General features: G+C 34.1%; 1 protein-coding gene across 9 annotated transcripts in view; it reads left to right on the forward strand.

Moving 5' to 3' along the window:
• LOC114337166 (cell adhesion molecule Dscam2) overlaps positions 1–27,284 on the forward strand; it is a 477,141-nt gene that overhangs the window by 371,713 nt on the left and 78,144 nt on the right. For 8 of the 9 annotated variants that reach the window (XM_050660810.1, XM_050660803.1, XM_050660808.1 and 5 more), the window contains 6 exons: positions 21,369–21,488; positions 22,690–22,863; positions 23,483–23,882; positions 25,562–25,967; positions 26,158–26,413; positions 26,893–27,048. In XM_050660810.1, coding sequence (XP_050516767.1) covers positions 21,369–21,488; positions 22,690–22,863; positions 23,483–23,882; positions 25,562–25,967; positions 26,158–26,413; positions 26,893–27,048 — 1,512 coding nt within the window. Of the gene's footprint in view, positions 1–3,414; positions 3,700–21,368; positions 21,489–22,689; positions 22,864–23,482; positions 23,883–25,561; positions 25,968–26,157; positions 26,414–26,892; positions 27,049–27,284 lie in introns of all 9 variants that reach the window. The other variant, XM_050660801.1, reaches the window with a different exon arrangement.

Here is a 27,284-nt window from a genome sequence, read left to right on the forward strand (position 1 = left end):
ATAATTCTCGGTCTTCCTCTGGCTCGTTCTTTTATCTGCCCTCTTCGGTCAAAATCTCTTTTATTGCACCTTCCTCTCGCCTGATGATATGCCCTATCCAAGGCGTATTACCATAATGAATTTTACAACGTCAGGTTCCCATAAACTTCTATACATCTTTAAAGTTGCAACGCTTGCGCCAGAAACCTTAATCTTTTATTCCTCAAAATATTCTTGTTAGGATATTTCGCTCGGAACGTTTAAACAGTACTTGGTCCTTCTGCATAAATGACCACGTTTCTGCTTCATATGTTTGCACTGGTCTTATTAGTACTTTAATTTTTCTGGGTAGTTTAGATGCCATCTGTCTTCTCACTACATAGTAACACTAGTGTCTGGTTCCATTCTCTGTGCAGATGCCTTTAACGACCAAAATACATCGGTCAGAGACTCTATGGACCTAGCTATAATGTCGATACTCCAGAATACATGATACTCTGGGAATACACGATATACCACCACCCTGTCTTAGTCCACTTTTGAAATGGAAAGGTTTTGAAAGACGTTCTGAATTTTGACCATGCATGTTTTACTTTGTACTCTATTTTATGCTTTACTTTGCAGGTTATATTTCGTAATCAGGATATCAGTATGTAATACATATCCTGAGGGGGAGACAAAGTTATATCACTTAAATTATTCCTTACTGTATCGGCCATTGTTAATAAATTTATCATAATACGCTTACCATTAAAAAATTGGCTCAAATTGATTCAATTGTATTAAACTCTGGGTGATAAAGTGTCGGTCTAAGTGTTTTGATGCCTTGTTCTCTTATCACTGTCACTATCACGCACCAGGAAATAGTACGCTGTAGTTTCGCTGTTGACTGATCCAACACTAATGAGAATAAATGAAGACTAACCACCGAGCCTTTTTGCAATCATACTTTCACAATAAATTGCTCAGTCCCTCCCATTTTTATCCTAACAGTAAGTAGTTATTACTCCTTTATACCTACAGTCGGAAAAATGAAAGAATACCCATGAACGATCACATCAATCACTTATTTTGTATTTGTTGTCTTTTTCTATAACAAACGTTTGTTATTTATAGAAAAAGACAGCAAACACAAAATAAGTGATTGATGTGATCGTTCATGGTATTCTTTCATTTTTCTGACTGTACAAGTTTCTCAAAATCTTCACTTATTCAAGTAAATCTTGCTCTTTATCGTCTTCTTAACATTTTTTCTTATGTAATGCATACTTATGGAGTTGTTATTAATTTGAATCTCTGATAGTTTTTCTTACCAAGTTTGATAGTAATCTTGTTTTTGATCGCTTTTTCATGGCTACTGATGATAGATCTGGTGTTGGACTTTGTGTTTTCAGCCTAATGTTGGTGAAAATCTAACTGATTTTTTTTTAAATTTTCGTTACTAAAACCTTTAATATAATTTTTTACTTCACACTGCTTAATGGTGTGGAGGCCAACAGATTAAAAATTAGACCACTTATAAGTTTAAACCGAATGATTTTGAAATTCGGGTACCTACTTCCCAAATACTATAAGACATCATAGATATCTGAAGTTTAACAATTAATCACTCGATTAAAATGGATAAAAAATACAAGCTAATAGAATAAATATTAAGCCAATAACGACATATTTGGAATACATGCAAAAGTAAAAACAGTAACATCATTACTCAGTTAAACATCAGTTCATGGATTAACAACAATACTGAATGAACTAAAAAAATTCTTAATGACGAAGAAAAATTGCCATATCATCAATTTGAAGATAGTGTAATTGAGAGTGTGGATACCTACAAATATTTATGAATATAGATAACATCAAATGTAGATCGGAACAAAGAATGTTAGAACTACGGCTAAGGATGCTTCAGTGTTAAGTGTTCTCTACTCTTCTTTATGGCTTGGAAGCGTGGACACCAAAACAAGTGCATCTGAATAAGCTGGCAGCCTTTGACTTTTGGTGTTACAGAAGAAGCCTACAAAAATCATGGATTCAAAGAATATGTCAAACGTGGAAGTTACTAGAAGGATAGGACATAAAGCTAAAATACTATTAACTATCGATGTACGAAACCTTGAATACTTAGAACATCTGGTGAGGGCAAAAATACTTCTTATTACAACTTATTGTGCAAGGCAAAATTCTAGGAAAGCGAAATGAATTTCAACCTTCGATAAAAAATGGAATTTGGAGAAGAAAAAGCCAATTTGAAATTAAAAGCACAATATTAAAACCAAAGAGTTATTTCATATAATATATACTTAGTTTTGTTTTATTTTAATATATTTTTAGGCCAATTATTATGCGTATCTAACATAGCCCACCAGCCATGTTGGTGCCGGAGAAATAAGAACTCAATTCAAATATGTGTTAACTATATTTTTAAGATCGCTATGAAAATACGCTAACAAACACAACATAATATTAACAATAATTATGGTAGAAGATAAAGAACCCGGGCAAAATAATAAGTATTCAATTTAATCTTTTCAAATTCTGCCGCGTATAGCTCCGTTCAGTTTTGGCTCAGCAATCCAACCGGGTCAAACCACCCAATTCACTTGTCTCGTTTCCGAAGGGGTAACCCTCTTGAACATTTCGGGGAGCTTTCAAGGGACACGCAATGATTCCCTTAGCGCAATCAGCACTACCAAAATCGTCTAGAGAGGCAGTGCGCTTCTGATTGACTCTGTAAAGGCGAGTCAGGTTGACAATTACACTTGTATTGCCGCTAAAGATGAAATGAAATTAAAATGAACTAAAAATTATTAAATAAAGCACAAAACATTTATCCGACTCGTATGGACCATGAAAGGAAATGTATACATTTAATTATAAAGCATTAAGGCTTATAAAATTAAAATATGAACGTAACAAAGATACAAAAACCTTTGCCTAAGGTTGAGAATAATTATAGAATAAACTTAGATTTACTCTTTTCCAGTCCTGCCTCGTATAGCTCCGTTCAGCTTTGGCTCAGCAATCCAACCCGGTCAAACCACCCAATTCACTTGTCTCGTTTCTGAAGGTGAAACCCCTTTGAACATTTCTTGGAGCTTTCAAGGGAAACGTACGGATTCCCTTAGCGCAATCAGCACTACCAAAATCGGCCAGAGAGTCAGTGTGCTTCTGATTGACTCTGTCAAAGCGGGTCATTTTGGCCGTTACACTTGTACTGCAGTAACGATGAAATGAAATTAAAATTAAGTAAAAATTATTAAATAAAGCAAGAAATATTTATCCGGCTCGTATGGACCATGGAAGAGAATATATACATTTAATTCTAAAGCATTAAGACGTATAAAAATAAAATATGAACGAAACAAAGATACAATAACCTTTATCTAAGGTTGAGAATAATTACAGATTATACTTAGATTTACTCTTTTCCAGTCCTGCCTCGTATAGCTCCGTTCAGTTTTGGCTCAGCAATCCAACCCGGTCAAACCACCCAAGTCACTTGTCTCGTTTCCGAAGGTGAAACCCCTTTGAACATTTCTTGGAGCTTTCAAGGGAAGCGCACGGATTCCCTTAGCGCAATCAGCACTACCAAAATCGGCCAGAGAGCCAGTGTGCTTCTGATTGACTCTGTAAAAGCGGCTCAAGTGGGCAATTACACTTGTACTGCCACTAATGATGTCGGATCTGTTTTCTATACCGCTTCGCTGAATGTTTATGGTATTTTGATCTAGATTTCTTTGTCTATGGAAATGGAAAATGTGGAGGACGTGCTCGATTTAATATCACGGAATCTAATAATTAGGCTCAAGCTGAACACTAGCGATATGGTTTATAATAAAACGACACATAGATAAAAATAGGTTTTGTACAGTACAGAATAGTCCAACTTAAAATGATTGTCCTGTTATGTATTTAACAGCCTTGGATGCACACTTTCTGTTGACTCTGGTAATCTTCTGGAGCCAATACGAAGGTCTTATAGTTCTTTTGTGTGTCCTCTGAGATGTGTTGGAGAATTTAGACAGCTTTATCTTAGAAATTGGTCAGTTTTTTGAAACACTCAACATCACACTCTTTCTTCTTACATGTTTTTCCATTAAACTAAATTAATTCCTGTATCCTCAACGAAGGCCAACAATTTCCTCGTTGGTAGTTCTAGGATCTCTCGTGGTACAATCCTCAGTTGGCCAGTGAATTCCTACCTTGTATCAATTGGCACATTGCAATGTTCTAGGATATGTATGAGAGACTCTTCTTACACTTTGCATTTTCTGAATTATGGCTCATTCACCTTATCTATTTTATGCAGGCGTTTTCTTAAACGACATTATCCAATCACCATATCAGGGACCATTTTATCCCTTCCTTTATTGAGGTTCGTCCAATTTTCCTTATTCAAAAAAGTTTCTTATCAATATTCGTGATTATTCTTTTCCTGGATTTACCCGAGAGTGGTTCTCCATTTCTTTTGATAATTCCTTATTAGCCACTTCTGCAACTCGTTTGTTGCAGAATATTTCGTGACTCCACACAATGGCTCTGGACCTACAGAGGTTTCTTTCTAGCCTTGTTTTGTCAATAAATCTGGTCGTTGATTCCCATACACTCCTTCATGACCCGGTTCCCATATTAAAAACACTTTATTGCCTTTTGCCAGGCTGTTCAGGAATCTTTGCAGTTCCTTACCCTTTTTGGTTTGGTGACCAAAAGTTTTGGTTTGGTTTGAGTTTGGTCACCTTCTCTCCCCTACCCCAAAAAGTCATTTTTTCGTTTTTATTATTTTTTTCGGTGGGTAACTAGACAAGGCGAAAACGGCGTGTTCGTTGGGAAAAATATTCCCATAAGATTTTTTTGCCATAATTACATTCGTGAGACATCCCAGAATAAGGTTCAAGAAGTCGCCCACGTGAAAAGTGGGCCAAATTTTTTTAACAATTTTTTTAAATCAAATTGCAAAAAATCAATATTTTTGGCCCGGACAGTTTTTTTGTAGGTTTTTTGGACCATTCTGGATAAAAAAGGTCTCTTGTAATTTTTCTCTAAAGTTGATCGTTTTCGAGTTATAAGCAATTTAAAATTGAAAAAACGAAAAATGGCGATTTTCAAGACTTAATAACTCGGTTAAAAGTTATTATTATGAAAGTCAGAAAGTGACTAAATCAAAGTTTAATGCCCCCCCTACAAGATCCTGAAGAAATTTTTGTCATTATTTTATTACTAAACTGTTATTTTTAAGTAATAATATTGAGCGCCATGCACGTGGTAGCCGGCCAAAAATGCTGAGTGCGAGAGAGATGCCACTCCGGCAGTCCAATTGTGCATCTTACTTGCACTCACATTTACGGCCGCCTACCTCGTGCATGGCGCTCATTATTATCAGCGGCGGCTCGTGGGTCAATCTTCAGGGGGGTCATTTTGGTTTGAAAACTTCAAACTGTTGATTTTTTAAAGTATTTAAAAGATCTTTTAGCATTTATATTTTAGATAAAAAATACAGACTTAGATAAAACTCAATACTATTTACCCTAGTTTTCCGAAAATTAAATTTGTCTTTTTTTAGAGTAAATCTTTTAAAAAATATAGGAAAAATGGTATGAACAGGTTATTGACTGATATATAGATAGGAATATTTATAGTATAATAAATTGTAAATTTATTAAAACGAAACTTACTTTAAATATTTTTATATTTTAAGTCAATTCTTCTATCCTTTAGTTCTGCAAAATAGTCTATGACCTTCTCATTGAAATTTGGAATGCTCTTGACAAGCGTTTTCTCGATGCTCAGCATAGACAAGGCACTAAGTCTAGGTTGTCCCATCGTATTACGCAGGAATGTTTTTACTCTTTTTAAAGTAGAAAAACATCTCTCACTTTCCACGGTTGTCATAGGGAGTGTGCACAAAATATTTAATAACTTCACTGCTTCAGAAAATGTTTCAGACAAATTCATGTTAATAAAAAGCTGAAGTATGGCTACTGCACCAGCACTATTGCGAAAATCCTCACGACAATATAAGACTTCAAGTTCCGATTTTAGTTTGGAAATATTCACTGTGGGATAATTAGCCGTCACCATTTTTAAAATATTTTGCGGAAAGTTGGTAGTGTATGCTTCAAATTTCTCTATGTAGAATAACTGTGAAATCATGAGATGATCATTGAAACTAAACCTGTGATTTATTTCAGATATAATAATATCACAAATTTCAAGTGCAGTTCGTCGCTTTGGATCCTCTGCAGTAGTTTTTCTTTTTTTTGCTGTTGATGTGCTTGGTACTTCTGATTCCAAAATAGTATTTCTAATTATTTGGATATTGTTGTTAAAAGACAGGATACAATTTTTGACAGATATAACATCAATGTCTCGCATTTGCAATTGTTTAAACAATATATCAACATGGGGCATTATTTTATGGAAAAAATTTAACCAAAATAAAAAATGCTCATCTTCCAAATGTCTTTTTAAACCAGTTGCTTGATTTATATTGTTACCATCTTGCTCCTCATCAATAATTTCCTCTAAGCAAGATTTTAAATCATCTTTATAAGTGTATACAATTTCAACACATTTTGTATTGAAAGCCCATCGAGTAGGCGCAGCTTTAGGTAGCCTTACTTTAACCACTCTATCCAGAACCATCGTACGTTTTGGAGATCGGCCGAAAAAGGACGAAAATCCGTGTAAATTTGCAAAAAATATTTTTATCGGTTTGTGTTGACTCGCCGCTTTTTGGAGGATAAGATTAAATTGATGGGCATAGCAGTGAATGAAGTGTGCATTTGGGTATATTTCTTTAATTTTTGTTTGTACTCCTCCCAGTTTACCGCTCATGACTGATGCACCATCGTAACTTTGGGCAATCAATTTTTCAGGTGCTTCATTAATTTTTAATAATTGAAGTTCTTCCAATATTACATTAGTTAAATGTTGTGCTGTAGTACCTAGGGGGTTAACAAATTTCCAAAATCTTTCATGTACAATACCAGTTAATACATATCGCAATATGATAATCATCTGCGTTTTATTGGAGCTGTCTGTGGTCTCATCTACTTGAATGGCCACAAAATTTGTCTGGCCAATCTCCTTCATGATATGAGTATGCACAATGGCTAACATTGATTCTAAAATATCGTTCTGAATTGTTTTCGATGTTCCTTTAAATACTGTACTTTTTTCAATGTGTTCTTTAAACATTAAATCCAGTTCAGAAACAAAATCGATAAGGCCCAGAAAAATTCCACGATTATTGGAGCTGTCACTTTCGTCATGACCGCGCAATGCAATTTCGAAAACTCCACAAAATTTTACACAGTCGATTAGTTTGTTTAAAATATACCTATTTTTAGATACCAATTCATTAAAGTCATGCACAGATTTACGATATACACTATCAAGTTGCTGTCTTATGTTAACACGTCCTAAACTTGCGTAACTCATTGATGAATTTATATGAGTAGTTGAAGAGGCATGTTTTGTAATTTTCACTTTTAAATGCTTAATGTCAGTTACTCCATTTTTCGCCCATACAGCGTCATTCGAAAACAGTAAACACGGATAGCAAAAAAATGCATTTCTCACACTGCAGCCACAAATCCAATCACACAAATTGTACATTGATTCTTTAAAATATCTTTGAATGTCCTTACCCCTATCCTTTGTTGTTTGTTTTAAATTCATGTTTGGTTTTGGTCGACCACTTTCTTTTTTCTCAAGCCGCCGTTCATAATTTAGTGTTCCAGCAGATTTTAAGGCAATTATTTCGTCAACAACACTCATCTTGTTTTTGTTACAATCACAAAAAAATCCAACAAAACAAAATAAATTACGCAAATACGCCGCGATCGATATAGACCTGCCGTGAAGTGCGGTCAGCAGACGGTAACTAACTAAACGTGAGGCCGTCGACTCTACTAGAGGTATACGACGGAAAGGTCACTCCCACTCTCGCCCACGAAATTGCTATCTGCCGTCTCTTTTCTATTTTACATGCATTTGTCCATAAGCCATAAGAACTGTATATAGACAATTTAAAATACGGCCCAGCCACGGGCTTGTGTATAGCGCGAGGCGCGACGTTATTATATCTATTATATTTGTTTTGCCAATGCAGACTGCTGAGAGAGAATTTTATATTTCAGAGTGAAGTTTTAGATAAAAGATATTTTTAATAAAATTGGTATTTTTATGAGATTATTTTAGGGGGGTCATTGACCAATTGACCCTAAGGAGGAGCCGCGCTTGATTATTATTACTTAAAAATAACAGCTTAGTGATAAAATAATGACAAAAATTTCTTCAGGATCTTGTAGGGGGGGCATTAAACTTTGATTTAATCACTTTCTGACTTTCATAATAATAACTTTTCAGCGAGTTATTAAGCTTTAAAAATCGCCATTTTTCGTTTTTTTCAATTTTAAATTGCTTATAACTCGAAAACGATCAACTTTAGAGAAAAATTATAAGAGACCTTTTTTATCCAGAATGGTCCAAAAAACCTACAAAAAAATTGTCCGGGCCAAAAATATTGATTTTTGCAATTTGATTAAAAAACATTGATAAAAAATTTTTGGCCCACTCTTCACGTGGGCGACTTCTTGAACCTTATTCTGGGATGTCTCACGAATGTAGTTATGCAAAAAAATCGCATGGGAATATTTTTCCCAACGGACCCGCCGTTTTCGCCTTGTCTAAACAGGCAATTTAAAAATTTCAAAAAATTTATCGCATAGTTGAGGCTTTTCCAACCTTCAAAACACGAAAAATTGTTTTTTTAGGGAATTTTATAGACCCCATTTTATAGACCTCAAATTAGATCAGACCAAGGTTTTTTGATAGCTTATATTATGTAATTTGAAGTAAATGGTTCCTTTATAACATTCAAAAATTGGGCGAAACACTTTTCAGCCCCTTAAAAAAACATATTTTTTCAAGATTTTTAAGAGTTTTTGTATTTGCGAGGTTAATCATATTTTTGAGATCGGTACAACCTGAATGAATACGTCTCCAATTCATATTAAAAATATTCGCATTGATTCAGGTTGCATCGATCTCAAAAAAATATTATTAACCACCCAAAAGCTCGCAAAAACCCTTAAAACCCTTGAAATCATGTTTTTTGTTTGTTTGTTTCAAGGTGTTTCGTCCAATTTTTGAATATCCTAAAGAAATCAGTTACTTCAAATTATATACAGTGCGGTGGAATAAGCGTTGCCCCTCCCTGTTAACTTGTTTATTTTAAGAATATAAGCAAAACGCTCGGACAGGTCGACTTTTAAACTAACCATAGTATATTATACCATTAACATTTCGAACTTTACGCGAATCCTCTTCAGGTGACAGCCATAACTTTGATTTTTTTAAATAGGAAAGTACATCATGTGACACCTCATTTAAAAGCTCTTAAAATACTGATTTCAAAAATGTATAATACTTTAATCCTGTTTGAGAGCGTAGGCGCAAAATTTTGGTCGAATTCTTTCTAAATGCAATCATTTTTTTCGAATCCTGAAAAAACTAATAAATATTTTTGAAAAATTTAAACGCAGAATGAAATATTACAGTATTCTCGATGGTCCAAAATCCCTGAGAACTCCTATAATGTTTATTTTAATAAGTCATAGTGATGAAAAAAGAGAAAATTTAGTGTCATTTTTAATTTCAAATATATCATTCAAAAGAAACTTTTTGTTTATTCTAAGGGACTGTCGGCCATCGGTAATAATCTAATCTTTCATTCTGCGTTTAAATTTTTCAAAAATATTCATTAGTTTTTTAAGGATTCGAAAAAAATGATTGCATTTAGAAAGAATTCGACCGAAATTTTGCGCCTACGCTCTCAAACAGGATTAAAGTATTATACATTTTTCAAAATCAGTATTTTAAGAGCTTTGAAATGAGGTGTCACATGATGTACTTTCCCATTTAAAAAAATCAAAGTTATGGCTGTCACCTGAAGAGGGATCGCGTAAAGTTCGAAACGTTGATGCTATAATATACTATGGTTAGTTTAAAAATCGACCTGTCCGAGCGTTTTACTTATATTCTTAAAATAAACAAGTTAACAGGGGGGCAACACTTATTCCACCGCACTGTATAAGCTATCAAAAACCTTGATGTGATATAATTTGAAGTCTATAAAATGGGGAAAATTCCCCCAAAACACAAAAAAATAATTTTTCGGCTTTTTGAAGGTGGTGCACCCAAGCAGACAAGGTTTGTAAAAGCCTCTAAAAATTATGCGTGTAAATCTTTTGAAATTATTAAATTGCTTGCTACCCACCGAAAAAAAAAACTGAAAAATGACGTTTTTGGGGTGGGGAAGAGAAGTAGCGGACTAAAATTGCAATGAGACTTATTTTTTAATCACATAGAACTTAAAAATATAAAACAGTTGAATTCTCGGAATGGGGGCATTTTGATTATCTTAACGGGGTAACCGTTAGAAAATGACATAAAGGAACATTTTGGTCCAAGTTGAATGCAAATATTTGATTTGATATGACGATTGTTTTTTAGATGTTTCTAATAGGGCTTTTCATCGATTGTCATTTGTTTCGAGCTTCTGTCATGTGTCACATAATATTAATATATCTCCGTCATACGTCTTTGGTTTGTATCATTGGTATATGTCAATAACTTATGACGTAGATATATTAATATTATGTGACACATGACGGAAGCTCGAAACAAATGACTGTGAATGAAAAGCCCTATAGAATCAGCTAAAAAAATTAAGTACTTACGGGCCTGTACAACACCTATTTAATAATAATTTTGAAAATTCAAACAAACCCTTTTTCTAAAGAGACAACAATATCGTCTTTTGTATTACTGTATCGCTGTTGTTCGCATCTGCCGATCGATGACATCTAATTTCACTGACTGATGCGTTTCTGTATGCACCGACATTTAACAAAATTAAAAATGGTGGACAAATCCCAGCGAACCCCTTCTATTCCTCGACATCCTACCTACGCTGCTGGGATTTTAGGGACATCCTTCTAACCCGTTCCCAGCACTTTTTTTCATCTGTCTTTTTTGTTTTAACTGTTGCATGATTCTTTTAAGTTGTCACTAATGTTTATTTGATTTTTAATGATAAAAAGCGCCCCAAAGATATGTATTATAATATTGATTAGAATTGCTTAACGATTTACTGTTTAGTATTATACTAAGTTCATTCCCAAGATAAGCTCACAATCACGGTTACCGGTGGGTGTGTTGTATCGTCGCAGCTTCTCATTGGTGTGAAATTATAATTTCTAACCAATCACAAGCTGCGACGAGACAACACATCCACCGATCACTGCCACCTCGGGCTTATTTTGAAAATGAACGTAGTATAACAAAGCTTATTCACGAAACAACAAAAGGAAATTGTGGAGGTCATTTTATGTGGATCACCGCATATCTTATACAAAAGTGCACCTTAACTACAAATGTTCAATAACTCAACAAATCCTTAAAACTGTTTCTTTCTTATTAAATAATATTAACACGTTTTTTAACTTATAGGAAAATGCGGATTTTTAGTTATTTTGAGCGGAATGCCATGTATATTATATTAAATTTATTTTTTAATAGGCGGGTGGGGGGCCATGATTTTTGATAGGTACCAAAAGAAAATTGTGATAGGATGGAAGTCATTGTTGAGGCAAAAAATTTAACAAAAATTAAAGAAAAAATAATTTACGAGCGATCTAAGGTCGGAAAATGGAAGGGGGTAATTGTTTAAGGGTAAAAACCGCTTTCTGGCAAAACCACCTGGAAAAATCCAATAGAAAAAAGTTGAATGACCAAGTTATAGTTAATAAAAAGATCTATAACTTTTGTATTAACACTTTTTTCACATAACCTTAAAATTTATGCGAAAAATTCAAATAACCGAGTTTTTGGTTTTTTTTATGTCTTCCGCAAAAAAATAATTTTTCACGAAATTTGGTAAAAACTTACTTTTTATGTCTCAAACACATTTTAATTTTTTTATATATATTTATTTATTAATACATATTTATTTTTTCCTCTTATTTTGATTTAATATTGAAAAAGCACACTAATTTTCGATCGAAAATTCTCACATCATTATGAATACTTTTTAAAAAAAGTCGGTACGCAAAAGTTGTAAATCTTTTTATGGTCCACAACTATTCAACTATTCAACATTTTTCCATTGGACTTGTAGCTTTGTGGGAAATCGTAATAAACGGATTTTTACCTTTAAAAATCACCCCGACCTGAGATCACCCGTAAATTATATTTTTCCTTTAATTTTTGTTATATTTTCTTCCTTTTACAAGTTCCATCTTGTTACTATTTTTAAAATCTTTTTACCATTTTTAAAGGGTTTGGCCTGGTCTGCATGGCGTCCAATCCATTTCGATTTTCAAGTAAAAAATGGACTTTCGGAAACCTAGTAAATAGGGAAAATTTAAAGAAAATAATAATAAACGTAGTATTCCATTAAAAAAGCACAATTTTCTTCATATATCTAACTCGTAAATTTTTTGTTTATAATTTTGAAACATTTACTAATATTTACCAAATCAATAATTCTTTCAAATCCTTAATACATATCTTGTAGTCGCTTGTCCGATAGAAATATCTTTTCAAATAGTCAAACTATGCAATAATTACTAACTGCTATAATACTTAAATATTTATTTTAAAAATTGTTTCTAGCTGGCATTGAAAAGGGATTTCTACTTTTTTCAAATCGAAAATTCAAAGCTTCTTAACGTCGCATGCTAAGAACCTGATAGAGTGAATAGCTCAATACATTAATCAAAATATTATAATTATATTGTAATAATTATAATGTGGTTATGATACATTAATTAAACTTTTACTTATTATGAATTGATATTTTGATAATAACACAACAAACTAATTTGACACAAAGATATTAATAATTTTCGGAGCAACAAAAGTTGATTATTCGTATTTTTTTTTTGAGAAGAATTACAATAGAATAATGTTATTTGAAATTGGCTATAAGGTATCGTAATATAGTGTTTTGTCGTGTTAATTACAGATTATATTTTGTTTTTCTCTCAACTATATCTTGCTATATAAACACTACAGACGGAATTTGCCTTCCAACTCCATCCAGATGGTTGGGTGCTTGCATCAGTGCCAATCAAAACTTTTTAATGTTTTTTTGTCAATCCCTAGTGTGCCGTTTGTTAGATATTTGTTCAACCATCATCCAGGTTATCTAACTTTTGAAGAACTTTATAAATTTTTTCAATGAAATTTTTTCAACAATCGGATACCTCTTTAGTACTTATTTGCACTTTTTAAATTTTCACTGTGGCTCTAAAGATGGCTTTGTAATCCGAAAGGAATTAAATATTTTACACACTTTTAAAAAACTTTTTTGCCATATTTATTCATGTAACAATAAAGGACAAGTCCACAAACAAAAAAAACAGAGTTACAGATGTTGTGGAGAGAGCTTGTAGATTTGTATGAAGATGGGTTGGCCACGTGGCAAAAATGAGGGATGTAAGGTGAACACGCAAGTTACTCGAATAGGGACCAAGAACAGACAAACGAAATAGAGGAAGACCACCTACGCGATGACAAGATGTTTTGCGAAAATTGACGAAAAATTGGATTCATACTACACAAGACCGTGCACCCTGGATACAAACAGGGAAGGCCTATGCCCTGCAGTGGACTTAAAACGGTCTGATAATAATGTTTATTTATAATTTACTACATTTTTATTTACTAAGCAAGTTAGTTTTTGTAAACATTATAATGCTCAAAATAAGAGAGCTAAAAGGAACTACAACGTTAACGAGATTTTATTGTTTCATATGGTCGATGGACCTCTAAATTTGAAAAAACTGCGGAGTGCTACCATTTAAATTGGTGACTTTTTGAGAAAGGTGTGAATTAGTATCTAGGCACAGGGTAAATTAGGGTGAGTTCTATGCACTGTTGGTACAAACACGTCTACAGCAAAATTGTTCCAGGTTAAATTTACTATCGAAAAATAACATTTTAAAGTCAAATATATTTTTTTTACAAAAATATATTCAAAAGAAAAGCAAGAAAAAAACACGAAAGAAAGCAATTTTGTTTTTTGCCCCATAGCTTTTTTCCAAAGGGTATAGCCATTGCTCCAGCGAAAAATAACTTCTATCCTTTCTCTTTAAAATGACGTTTGGTAGTAGTCCCTAGGATTTATAGTTTCCGAAATAAAATTTTTCAAAGTTCGCCGCTCACAACATTTTTGGGCCATTTTCCCCATTATTTCGCAAACATTGTTCTGTAACTTTTTTCTACGCTTTTCTAGGTATAGGCAATTATTTAGAAGGAGAAGTCAATTACCTTTAAAACGGTCTATTGTATAAGTTTGTACGACTATTTTTAAGCAAGTTATGCTTTTTCAAGATATTATACTTTTAATGATTTTTGATATTTTTTATGATTATTTTTTAACTTTCTCATTATGACTTTTTTCTTGTACATTTAGGTATATACATAGTGGAATAAAAAAAGCTTATTTTCTTTATTTTAAAATGGTGTATTGCAACAAATTCTAGGACTATTGTTAAACAAGATATCCGTAGGATCATCATCATTCTCTTTGCCTTATCCCTATGCGGGGTCGGCTTCCCTAATTGCATTTCTCCACACAATTCTATCTTGGGCCATATCAATGTTAATCCCCTTTACCAACATGTCCTGCCTTATCGTCTCCCCCCAGCTCTTCTTTGGTCTTCCTCTCCTACTCCTTCCAGGAATCTGCACTTCAGCTATTCTTCGTATTGGGTGGTTAACGTCTCGACGTTGAACATGACCAAACCATCTTAACCTATGCTCTCTCATTTTGGCATCAATTGGTGCCACACCTAGACTTCCCCTAATATACTCATTTCTAATTTTATCCTTCTTTGTCACTCCACTCATCAATCTAAGCATTCTCATTTCCGCCACATGCATTCGCTGTTCCTCTTTCTTTTTCACTGCCCAACATTCAGTTCCGTACATCATAGCTGGTCTTATGGCTATTTTATAGAATTTTCCCTTCAGCTTCATTGGAATTTTTCTGTCACACAACACACCACTCGCTTCTTTCCACTTCATCCATCCAGCCCTAATTCTACTGCATGCATCTCCATCTATTTCTCCATTACTCTGTAATACCGATCCTAGGTACTTAAAACTATTGCTTTTTACAATCATTTCACCATCCAAAGATACCATTTTATTTGTAGTAGCTCCATCTTTAAATGAACATTCCAAATACTCTGTTTTTGTCCTACTAAGTTTTAAACCTTTTTCCTCCAGAGCTTGTCTCCACTGTTCCAGTTTTTGTTCTAAGTCTCTTTCACTATTTCCTACTAACACGACATCATCAGCATACATTAAGCACCATGGAATGTTACCCTGTATTTTCGCTGTTATCTGGTCCAAAACTAATGAGAATAAATACGGACTAAGCACAGAACCTTGATGCAATCCTACTTTCACATGAAATTTATCAGTCTCTCCCACACCTGTCCTAACACTAGTCGTTACTCCCTCATACATATCCCTCACAATCTTTACATATTCACCAGGGACTCCTTTCTTATTGAGTGCCCACCACAGAATCTCTCGAGGAACTCTATCATATGCTTTCTCAAGATCAATGAATACCATATGAGCGTTTGTTTCTTTACTCCTGTATTTTCCCATCAACTGCCTTATAATGAAAATTGCATCTGTTGTTGATCTATCCTGCATAAAGCCAAATTGATTCTCGGATATTTCGGTTTCTTCACGTATCCGTCTATCAATTACTCTTTCCCATATTTTCATGGTGTGGCTAAGCAGTTTTATAGCCCTGTAGTTTGTACATTGTTGTATATCTCCCTTGTTTTTGTAAACAGGTACCAGTATACTGCTTCTCCATTCGTCTGGCATTTGTCCAACTTCCATAATTCTATTAAATAGACCTGCCAGCCACCTTGTTCCTGTCTCTCCCAATGCTCTCCATACTTCCCCAGGAATATGATCTGGTCCTACCGCTTTTCCTTTCTTTATTTTTTGAAGCGCTTGAGCCACTTCCTCGTTGGCTATTTTGGTGACCATTGCTGCTACTGTCTCCGTTGACTCTACAGGCTGTCTGTCAAATTCTTCATTTAATAAGCTGTCAAAGTACTTTCTCCATCTCTTTTTGACATCCCTTTCGTGAACTAGTATTTTATTATTTTCATCTCGGATACATCTAATCTGATTAAAATCTTTTGCTTTCTTTGCTCTCTGTTTGGCTATTTTATATATCTTCGTTTCGCCTTCCCTGGTATCAAGTTGATCGTATAGGTTTGAATACGCTTCTGCTTTAGCTTTTGCTACTGCTACTTTCGCTTCCTTTTTGGCGACCATATAGTTTTGAAGATCTATGTCCGATCTGGTTTCTTGCCACTTTTTATATAATTTTCTCTTCTCTTTTATGTTTCCTTGTACTTCATTTGACCACCACCAAGTCTCTTTATCTTCAAACTTCTTTCCTGACGTTTTCCCAAGTATTTCAATAGCCGTCTCTCTAATAATATTGGCCATTTTTCTCCAAATTGTGTTAGGGCTTCCTTTCATGTTCCAACATATTTTTTCTACTATTCTTTCCCTGAATAGACCTTCCTTCTCATCTTTTAGCATCCACCACTTGATTTTTTGTGGTCCTCTCCGATATTTTTGTTTAGTTTCGCTTTTTACTTCGATGTCCAGAACAAGCAGCTTATGTTGTTGGCTTACTGTCTCACTAACTATTACCTTGCAGTCCTTGCATTCACGTATGTCTTCTTTCCTTATCATGAAGTAGTCTATTTGGGATTGATGTTGTCCACTTTTGTAGGTAATAAGTTGAGTTTCTCTCTTTTTAAAGAATGTGTTAACAATCGCCATATCCAATGCTGTTGCTAATTCTAGCATGTCATCTCCAGCTTCATTTCTAGTTCCAAAGCCTAATCCCCCATGTATTGTTTCATATCCTGTCTTGGCTTGGCCCACATGTGCATTGAAATCACCTCCTATTATAACTTTCTCCTCCGCTGGAATATCACTCAGTATGTCTCCCAATTGATCATAGAAAGCTCTTCTTTCATTCTCACCCAGACCTGTTTGAGGAGCATACACACACACAACATTCAATACCTCTTTATCGATTACAAATTTCACTGACATCATTCTATCACTCGTTCTTACAACATCTACTACGTTATCTTTCATTTCACTATCAGCAATTATACCAACTCCATTTCTAGTGTTACTACTCCCTACATACCACAATTTATATCCATCACCTAGTTCTTTCGCCCTTTGTCCTTTCCACCTAGTTTCTTGAATACAAGCAATTTGAACTCTTCTTCGTTTGAGCGCATCCACTAACTCCAGACTCTTACCTGTAAGACTACCAAGATTCCAAGACCCTATCCTGATTTTTCTAACCTGCAATGGTGTTCCCCCTGAGATAGTCCTCACCCGGAGATCCGAATGGAGGCTCATTTTACTTCCGGAACATTTTACCTCAGGAGATGCCATCATTTCAGTATAAGTTTTATTTCGTTTGGAGAAGGTCTTTTCATTATTATGGCCTGAAAAGATTTTATATCCGTAGGATATCCAAAGGTATCCGTAATTTGAGAAAAATTTTAATTTTTTTATATTATTCAATTAGAAGAATATAATTGCATATTATAACATAATTTTTAATTCTAAATAACTTTTCTTACCTAACACTTTTCGATATTGTGAAATATAAAGGTACTTTACTCTTGAGCGAAATTCATATTTTTCAACATACCTCGTACACTATTGACACAATTTTATATCTGATGATTGCATCATAAGTTTTAGACTAGGCAGAGCATTTTATAAAAAATATTTTTTTTATAAAGTTAATAATAAAAAAGTTCCATATGGTTCCCACTTAGTGGGACTCATTGCATGTTTATGTCACACTTTGAAAAAGCATATCTTGTTTAAAAATAGTCCTAGTATTTTTTACAGTACACTGTTTTAAAGTAAAGAAAATAATACCAATATTATTATACAGGGTGTCCCGAAAAGATTGGTCATAAATTATACCACAGATTCTGGGGTCAAAAATAGGTTGATTGAACCTCACTTACCTATATACAATAGTGCACACAAAAAAAGTTACAGCCCTTTCAAGTTACAAAATGAAAATCGATTTTTTTTCATATATCGAAAACTCTTACAGATTTTTTAGTGAAAATGAACATGTGGCATTCTTATGGCAGCAATATCTTAAAAAAAAATTATAGTGAAGTTTGTCCACCCCATAAAAATTTTATGGGGGTTTTGTTTCTTTAAACCCCCCAAACTTTTGTGTACGTTACAATTAAATTATTATTGTGGCACCATTAGTTAAACACAATATTTTTAAAACTTTTTTGCCTCTCAGTACTTTTTCGATAAGCCAGTGTTTATCGACATATTTTGAATATTTGTCGAATCCATCACATATTTGTATATGGTTAAGCACGATTATAGAGACATGTTAATAATCTGAAAATGGATTTATAATTTACATTTTTAGGTATATTTTGAAAAAGAAGCCACATCTCGATAAAAGGTGACTTGTCAAAAAAAGACTAGGAGGCAAAAAAGTTTTAAAAACACTGTGTTTAACTAATGGTACCACAATAATAGTTTAATTGGAACGTACACAAACATTTTGGGGGTTTAAAGGAACAAAACCCCCATAAACTTTTTATGTAAATATATTAAAAAAGAAGCCGCATCTCGATAAAAACTGGCTTATCGAAAAAATACTGGGAGGCAAAAAAGTTTTAAAATCGTTGTGTTTAACTAATGGTACCGCAATAATGAATTAATTGGAACGTTCACAAAAGTTTGGGGGGGGGGTTTAAGGGAACAAAACCCCCATAAAATTTTTATGGGGTGGACAAACTTCACTATAATTTTGTTTTAAGATGTACCTGCCATACGAATGATACATGTCCATTTTCAATAAAAAATCTCTAATAGTTTTCGATATATTGAAAAAAATCGATTTTCATTTTGTAACTTCAAAGGGCTGTAACTTTTTTTCTGAGCACATTTGTACTAAGGTAAGTTAGGTTCAATCGAACTATTTTTGACCCCAGAATGGGTGGTATAATTTATGACCAATCTTTTCGGGACACCCTGTATATACCACAATATATATACCTAAATATACAATAAAAAAAGTCATAATAAGAAATAATCGTAAAAGTAATATAAAAATAATCGTAAAATATATCAAAAATCATTAAAAGTATAAAACTTTGAAAAACTATATCTTGCTTAAAAATAGTCATACAGCCTACTACAGTAGACCTACAGTAGATCTACTACAGTAGATATTAAAGGTAATTGACTTTTCTTCCTATTAAATGTGACATTGCATATACCTAAAGCTGCGTAGAAAAAAGTTACAGAACAATGTTTGCGAAGTAACAAGGAAAATGGCCCAAAATTGCTGTGAGTGACGAACTTTGAAAAATCATATTTTAGAAACTGTAAATCATAGAGACTTCTAGTAAACGTCATTTTATATAAGAAGGATGGAAGTTTGTTTTCTATGAAGCAATGCCTATACCTATATCCCTGTGGAAAAAAGTTATGGGGCAAAAAACAAAATTGCTACCTTTCGTGTTTTTTTCTTGCTTTTCTTTTGAATATATTTTTGCAAACAAATATATTTTTGACTTTAAGATGTGCTATTTCTATAGTAAATTTAACCTGGAACAATTTTCATGTAGACGTGTTTGTGACAAAAGTGCATAGAACTCACCCTAATTCACCCTCTGCCTAGGGACTAATTCATCCCTTTCTCAAAAACGCATCCCTTTAAATGGTAGCACTCCGCGGTTTTTTCATATCTAGAGGTCCATTGACTATATGAAACAATAAAACCCCGTTAACGTTGTAGTTCCTTTCTAAAATACATAATCAATAGTCTAATAAGGTAAGTGATATAATCGATTACGATTGTATCTAGCATATATAATTATAATTAACACAAAAAAACACTTTTTTATTTTAAAATATTAAATCACTTTTTAATTAAAGTTTCACACAAATACCAGCTGGTTGCGATTTTTGTTCACTTTGATTTTCAAGACGTGTTGTGTAGTCTGCGATTATAAGTCGGCTAGTTAACTTTTGTGGCTCTGTATTAGTATTAATAACACTAATTGCACTCACTCAGATTCTTTAATAAAAGTAGAAAATGTCACAGTTGCTTTTCGTTAAGTGTTAACGAAAATTTTAGTAAATATACATATATTTAATAACTATATATATTTCGATGCATTAGAAAGTGAATATATGGCGAAGAAGAACAACTCTCGTGTCTTAATTGATAATCAATATAGTGTTATGGCATCATTTAAGGCTCCCATATCTTCATCAGATACTCGGGTTGAATATAAAATCGAACAAGGCAGTCCAACGAACGTCTCCTGAATGTTTCCCACTCACGGGGTTAGCCTACAAAGGATCCATCTACTTTGATGGATATAAACGAAAACGACTTAAACCATATTGTTGCTGTCCTGTGCGCTATATGAAATGTGCAAAAGTTCACATCTTGTACTGCTTTGATGTATTAAAAGCTAATATATGACGAATGAGTATATACTGGTTCTCAAGACCAACCTTAAGACCGACTATAATTTAGGACATTGCAAGATAAACGTATAAGAAGAAAAAACATCAAATATTTGAACATAGTCGTCTTCGTGTGTGTTTTTTTCAATAAACCAGATCACTGACCACAGTTCATATTGAATAAAGAAATTATATTTACCTGACGAGTAGTTTGGATTTTGTAATTGGTTCTTCTGATACAGAGATACCAGCATGTGAGTCAAGATATCTAGACTGTTTTATTTCCTAGATTTTCGTAAATATTTCGCAAGCTTCATTTAAACTAAGAAAAAAACAGGGTGAAACAGGAATCTGTTCTCTCATCCATGCTCTTTAACATATATTCCGCACACATTTTTCAGAGTGCCGTTAAGAAATGAGCAGAAAATGAAGAAACTTTTCATCGATAGAAGAAGAATGAGAAAACAGATATTAAAAGAACCTGTTAAGATAGTTTGAAATAAACAAATTGGAAAAAAATATAGAAACATTTCTTGTGAATGAATATGATACATCATCTGATACTATCATTTAATAAAAGTTACATGCATAAACTAAATACAATAAGTAATTTAGAGCCCACAAAATACAATATTTTTAAATAATTTTGTATCAGCCTAGATATCTTTCAGAAAGGTAATTTTTAAAATAAGAAAAAACAAAAAGCAACTGGGACGTTACAACTTATGTTCCCGCGAAAATATTCTCAACGTTTCGATAATTTTTAGTACCACCAAGGTGGATCTTAGAACCAACTGACAAAGCTTTTGCACAAGGCTCTGATGCTGTTGTTGAATGCAAAGCTGATGGATTCCCAAAACCTATTGTAACATGGAAGAGAGCCACAGGTACGTATTTACAGTCGGAAAAATGAAAGAATACCCATGAATGATCACATCAATCACTTATTTTGTATTTGCTGTCTTTTTCTATAACAAATATTTGTCATTTATAGAAAATGACAGCAAATACAAAATAAGTGATTGATGTGATTGTTCATGGGTATTCTTTCATTTTTCCGACTGTATATGTTTCTTTTTACTTTTGTCCACTCTATTTATTGTTACAGAGAGAGCAGATAATTTTCATTGCATCCTTTTCTCTCTCTTTGGCCAATATATTCCTTACAATGTTTCACTTTCTGTCATCACATGTTGCAGCAACAACAATACGGTTGATATGTTTTAGGAAATAATATCTGCCAATTCTTCGCTTTCTATCCATTTTCCATATATGTATTCTATTTTTCAAGGTATTTTCTTGGAAAAAATGTTCTTTACACGTTCTGGTATTATTGTCATACTCCAGTATTAATAGTTATCGTAGAACCCAGTTAACCAAATAAGCTCCTATATCGTCCCATTCATTTTGGTTCTTACCAAATATTGCCTCTTTTTCTCTTCTCCCTTTCTGTTTTATTTTACTTCTACCACACACTTTCATACCCCATTACTTTTCTAAAAATGTGTTTCAAATTTTTTCAGCTCATTCATTGGTACTACGAACCTCAGTAAGGGTTGTATATGCTTTGCATTGCTTCCAATGTATATGCTTTTCTAGGTCATCTAGCTCTTCCTAAACCACCATCTTCCAGGTTAACAAGCTTTCGGAGATCGTTTTTTTAACTCATTTAACCATCTACCCAGTGGATGTCTTCTTTCTCTTCTTTGTTGATCAATCTTCTATCATCAATAGAATTAATAAGGAATTTTGTAGATTACTAGACCAAAATGGTGAAATAATCTTGCAAATCCTTTTCTTTTCTATTGAGTTTATCAAGATTATGATTTACTTTTCTAAATTTCTTTTATGCGTCTAGTTTATTTTTAAATTCATGTTACGGACGTCTTTCCTATTGTTATTTTGTTCGAATTTACTCAAACTCGTTTTAAAAATTCATTGAATTTTGTTGTGTCGAGCTTTCGACCCACTCCGTGGAGTCAACTTCGGAACTATTTCCATTCCAAGGCTGTTTCCATTCCTCTTTCTATTTCCTGTTTATATTATTATTATTGAATATTATATTGTAACACTTTTTTGCTGTTTTAGGAGTGTCACCAGGAGATTACAAAGACTTTAAACCAAATAACCCAGATATTAAAGTTGAAGATGGAACTTTGACCATAAATAACATTCAAAAAACAAACGAAGGTTACTATTTGTGCGAAGCTGTCAACGGAATTGGTTCTGGATTGTCCGCTGTCATCCTAATTAGTGTACAAGGTAAAAAATCAACGAAATGTTTAAATTGGGGGTGTGTACAAACTTACTTTTTATTTAGTAAAATCCTTTGCAAAAGGCATATATTTATTAAAAGTCCCTTAAAGGGCTACATCACAAACACACAACGTTTTCGATCTGAAAAGATCATCGTCAGTGCTGAAAACTGAAATACTTAAGTATAACCATTGAAATTAATGCAAAAGTTAAGTTTATACGTTGACTAAAATTGAAAATACAAAGTTGGTTATACTTAGAGGATTATAACACACCAAAATAAAAATATGTGGGTAAAAACTTTTTATTTTGGTGATTCGGCACGTTATCATCCTGTAGCTATAACCAACTTTGTATTTCCAACCTAAGTCAAGATTTAAACTTAATTTTTGGATTCATTTCAATAGTTATACTAACTTAAGGTTTCAGCAATGATGATCTTTTCAGATCGAAAACGTTATCTCATTGTGATACAGCCCTTTAAAAGACTTAATAAATATATACCTTTTGTAAAGGATTTTACTAGATATTTTTTTTGTGATTAATGGTATATAGCCAGCTATAGGACACTTTTTTCCTTGTGGATGTTTCTTGTGGAACTTATTTTTCATTTGCGTGTTTTTAGCTCCTCCACAGTTTGACGTTAAATACCGCAACCAAACTTCACGACGAGGAGATCCAGCTGTACTCCAGTGCGAAGCCAAGGGAGAAAAACCAATCGGCATCATTTGGAACATAAATAACAAACGCCTGGAACCAAAAGGAGACAACCGTTACACCATCAGAGAACAAATCTTGCCCAGTGGTGTATTGTCCGACTTGAGTATCAAGCGTACCGAACGAGGAGACTCAGCGATATTCACTTGCGTGGCTACGAACGCTTTTGGTAGTGATGATACCAATATCAATATGATCATCCAAGAAGTGCCTGAGGTACCATATGGTCTTAAAGTATTAGACAAGTCTGGAAAAACTGTGCAGCTCTCTTGGGTGTCGCCATATGATGGAAATTCCCCTATTAAGAAGTAAGTACCACTATTTATAGTTAGATTTTCTTCTTTAACTGCCGTTTGCTTACGAAGGTTATGGAATATCCTCTGCTTTAGTCATTTCGAGTCCTACGTCTCCGCTTATTCTTCTTTTGGTGCCGTATTAGGTCACTCTAATGTTGGCAATTATATTGTCGAGTTCTTCGCGGTCTTCAGCTAAAGGCAAGCGTCCACAGACCCGCATCGTACGCATCGGACGCATCGTACGCAACGGATTTTAGTTTGCCTTGTACAGAAACTTATGTAACCGCGTCCACTGATCCGCATCGTACGGATCGCATTATCGATTATCACACTAAAATCCGTTGCGTACGATGCGTACGATGCGGGTCTGTGGACGCTTGGCTTAATCGTAATGTTGTCCTTGAGCCATGGCATCTGCTTCGTTCCAATTGCTCTGCGGCCCTCGATTTTACCTTTCATGATAAGCTGAAGGATTCTTCTGTACCGGTCTCTTTTAAGTACATGTAACGGGTATGAAATTTTTCTTATTTTAATAGTTTTCAGTAACTCACGAACGGTATTTCCTCTATTTAACTCAGCTTTGTTGGTCTGAATCGCTGTCTAAGGTATCCGGAGCATTCTTCTATGAAACCACACCTCAAACGCCTATATGCGATAATCGTATCAACCTTCAGAGTCCGGATCTTAGTGCCATGTAATAATACTGACCATATATAGCATTTGAACAGAAGCATACAGAGCATACAGAAGAATGATTTCGTTTTTAGAAACGTTGTGCGAGCTGCTTCAGTTCTACATTTGATATCTTTACTTGGATGTATTTGGTCTGTAATGCAGCATACCAGATATTGGAAGTGTGTAACTCTCTCAATGTTTTGTTGATCTATTTGTAAGGAAGCATTGTTGTGAGGTTGGAGACTACATATCATAAGTTTTATATAGAAGCATTCATTTTTACACCCTTTCCCTTCCTGGCGTGTTTAAGTAATCTAATACCTCTTGAAGTTCCTGGAGACTGTCACATAAAATGATAGTGTTGTCAGCGTATCTAAGATTATTGATCAGTTCATCATTGATTTCCACCTCAAAGTCTATCTTGCAAAGCCTGTTTGAAAATTATATTCGACTAGATATTAAATAACAACGGGGATTGAATACATCCCTGTCTGACGCCTCTTTAAATGTAACATTCATCGTGTAATCTCCCCTTGGTTCGTAATATTGCTTTGTGCTTCCAATATAAGTTTTCTATGATACATAGATCTCTACCATGAATGCCTTTATATGATCAAAAGCGTCTCCGATTAGACTGTTTATAGATATTTTCTTATTTCTGGTCTTGAAATCATTCCTCTATGTATTCCTTCCATCTCTATAATTTTTTTCTGTTTCCATAAGGGCCTTTTCCTCTCTCTCTCTAGCAGAATATTTGAGTTATTGCTTTTTGTTAATCCAGGTAGTTTTCTCTTTCCTCACTTTTTTCCAGACAGTAAGTTCTTCCTTTTGCCTCTCTTATTTTTCTTTGTAACTGATGGTATTGGATCTTGTTTTTCCTTAATTTTCTTCTTTCATTCAGAATCTACAGAATCTGTGTTCTAGTCTTGTTCTTTGCACCTTGTTACCTTCTTTACTATGTAGGCGCTTTACTTATACTTATTTTTTGTATTATTAATAAAAAACCATTTCTCTAGGTTCTTAATCGAATACAAACCAAGCAAAGGAAGTTGGGACAAAAACTCCGAAAGAGTACTCATCCCAGGAGACCAAACCGAAGCCGGCATCTTTACCCTTCGTCCAGCCACCACGTACCACATCAGAATCATCGCCGAAAACGACATTGGCTCGAGCGATCCCTCCGACACTGTTACCATCATCACTGCCGAAGAAGCACCAAGTGGTCCACCAACCGGAATCCGAGTGGAAGCTGAAGACCAACATTCTATGGGAGTTTTCTGGAAACCTCCATTGAGAGATCATTGGAACGGCGATATCCAGGGATATTATGTAGGCTACAAACTAGCTAACACTGATAAACCATACTTGTTCGAAACTGTGGAAATTCAACGAGAAGATGAAGCCAAAGAGCATACTTTAAAGGTAAAATAAATATAGATGGTTGGTTTCGATTCAATTCGGATCTCTTACCATTCTCTTACACGTGTTTCTGGGTCTACCATTCATCAGAGGGACTTGTAAGAAGACTGAACTGAATCAAAACTCTATAGATAGTTACTTATTTTTCTAAATTGACTAAAAACTCCTCAACTTTGTATTATTTTTATTTCAGATTACGAACCTTAAAACCTACACCCAATATTCCGTGATAATTCAAGCATTCAACAAGGTTGGAGCCGGTCCCACGTCGGAAGAATTGAAAGCCAATACTGCTGAAGGTGTACCAGAACAGCCCCCAGAAAAAACCACGTGCACCACTCTTACAGCTCAGACTATAAGAGTCTCTTGGGTGTCACCACCACTTACCTCTGCGAACGGCGTAATCAAAGGATACAAAGTCATCTATGGACCTTCTGATTCTTGGTTTGGTAAGTGTGTATTCAGATATAAATGTAGTTGTTAATATAATAAGTGAAAATAGAAGACAGCTGTGAAATTTACAGGAGTGCAGATAGTAAATGGAAGAAAAGTGGCGGATAATGGTGATTCTGATAAATTTGATACCAGTAGTTATATCTTGTTCCTGTCTAGATCTGTTAATTCAGTCCACTTGTGCGAACATCTGTATACGACCACTTGTGAAACAGCTGCAACCATCATTCGTTTATCTTGTCTAGGCTTGTTTTGACGTGGTGAAACATTAGGCTTCGTACACACCAGCAACCTCACTTTGATATTAGTATTAGTGGGGATGAAATGTAATAATTTTCTGCTGAAGTTTATATCTTTTGTCCACCACCAAGTTTGTTTATTCTCAAACTTTTTTCCCGGAGGTATTCCAAGTATTTTAATAGCTCATTTTTTAATATTTGGTTGATAATATTTCTAATATAAACTTTATTTACAGACGAAAATACTAAAGACACAAAAATAACTGCTTCAAGTGAGACTATTCTGCATGGTTTGAAGAAATACACCAACTACAGCATGGAAGTTTTGGCTTATACTTCAGGAGGTGATGGTGTTAGAACGACTCCAATTCATTGTCAAACCGAACAAGATGGTAAGTATAAAAGTGCCTTATATTTGTTCCTTATTTTGTAACACTTTGACAATGTTTGATGTACACAAGATAAACGAGGCCGCGCTGCTTTAGATGCATCTGTGGGGAGACATCTAGTAAATGCCTACAGCAACTTTTAATTCTTGTTAGCGGTAGTTTCCAATGAAAATAAACGATTTGATTTTATTTATTCCAATCGACGTATTTAAAACGCAGTTACTACAGAAAAAGCGATC

Source organism: Diabrotica virgifera, chromosome 9, assembly GCF_917563875.1.
Source record: "Diabrotica virgifera virgifera chromosome 9, PGI_DIABVI_V3a".
In the NCBI taxonomy this organism is placed as follows: Eukaryota; Metazoa; Arthropoda; class Insecta; order Coleoptera; family Chrysomelidae; genus Diabrotica; species Diabrotica virgifera.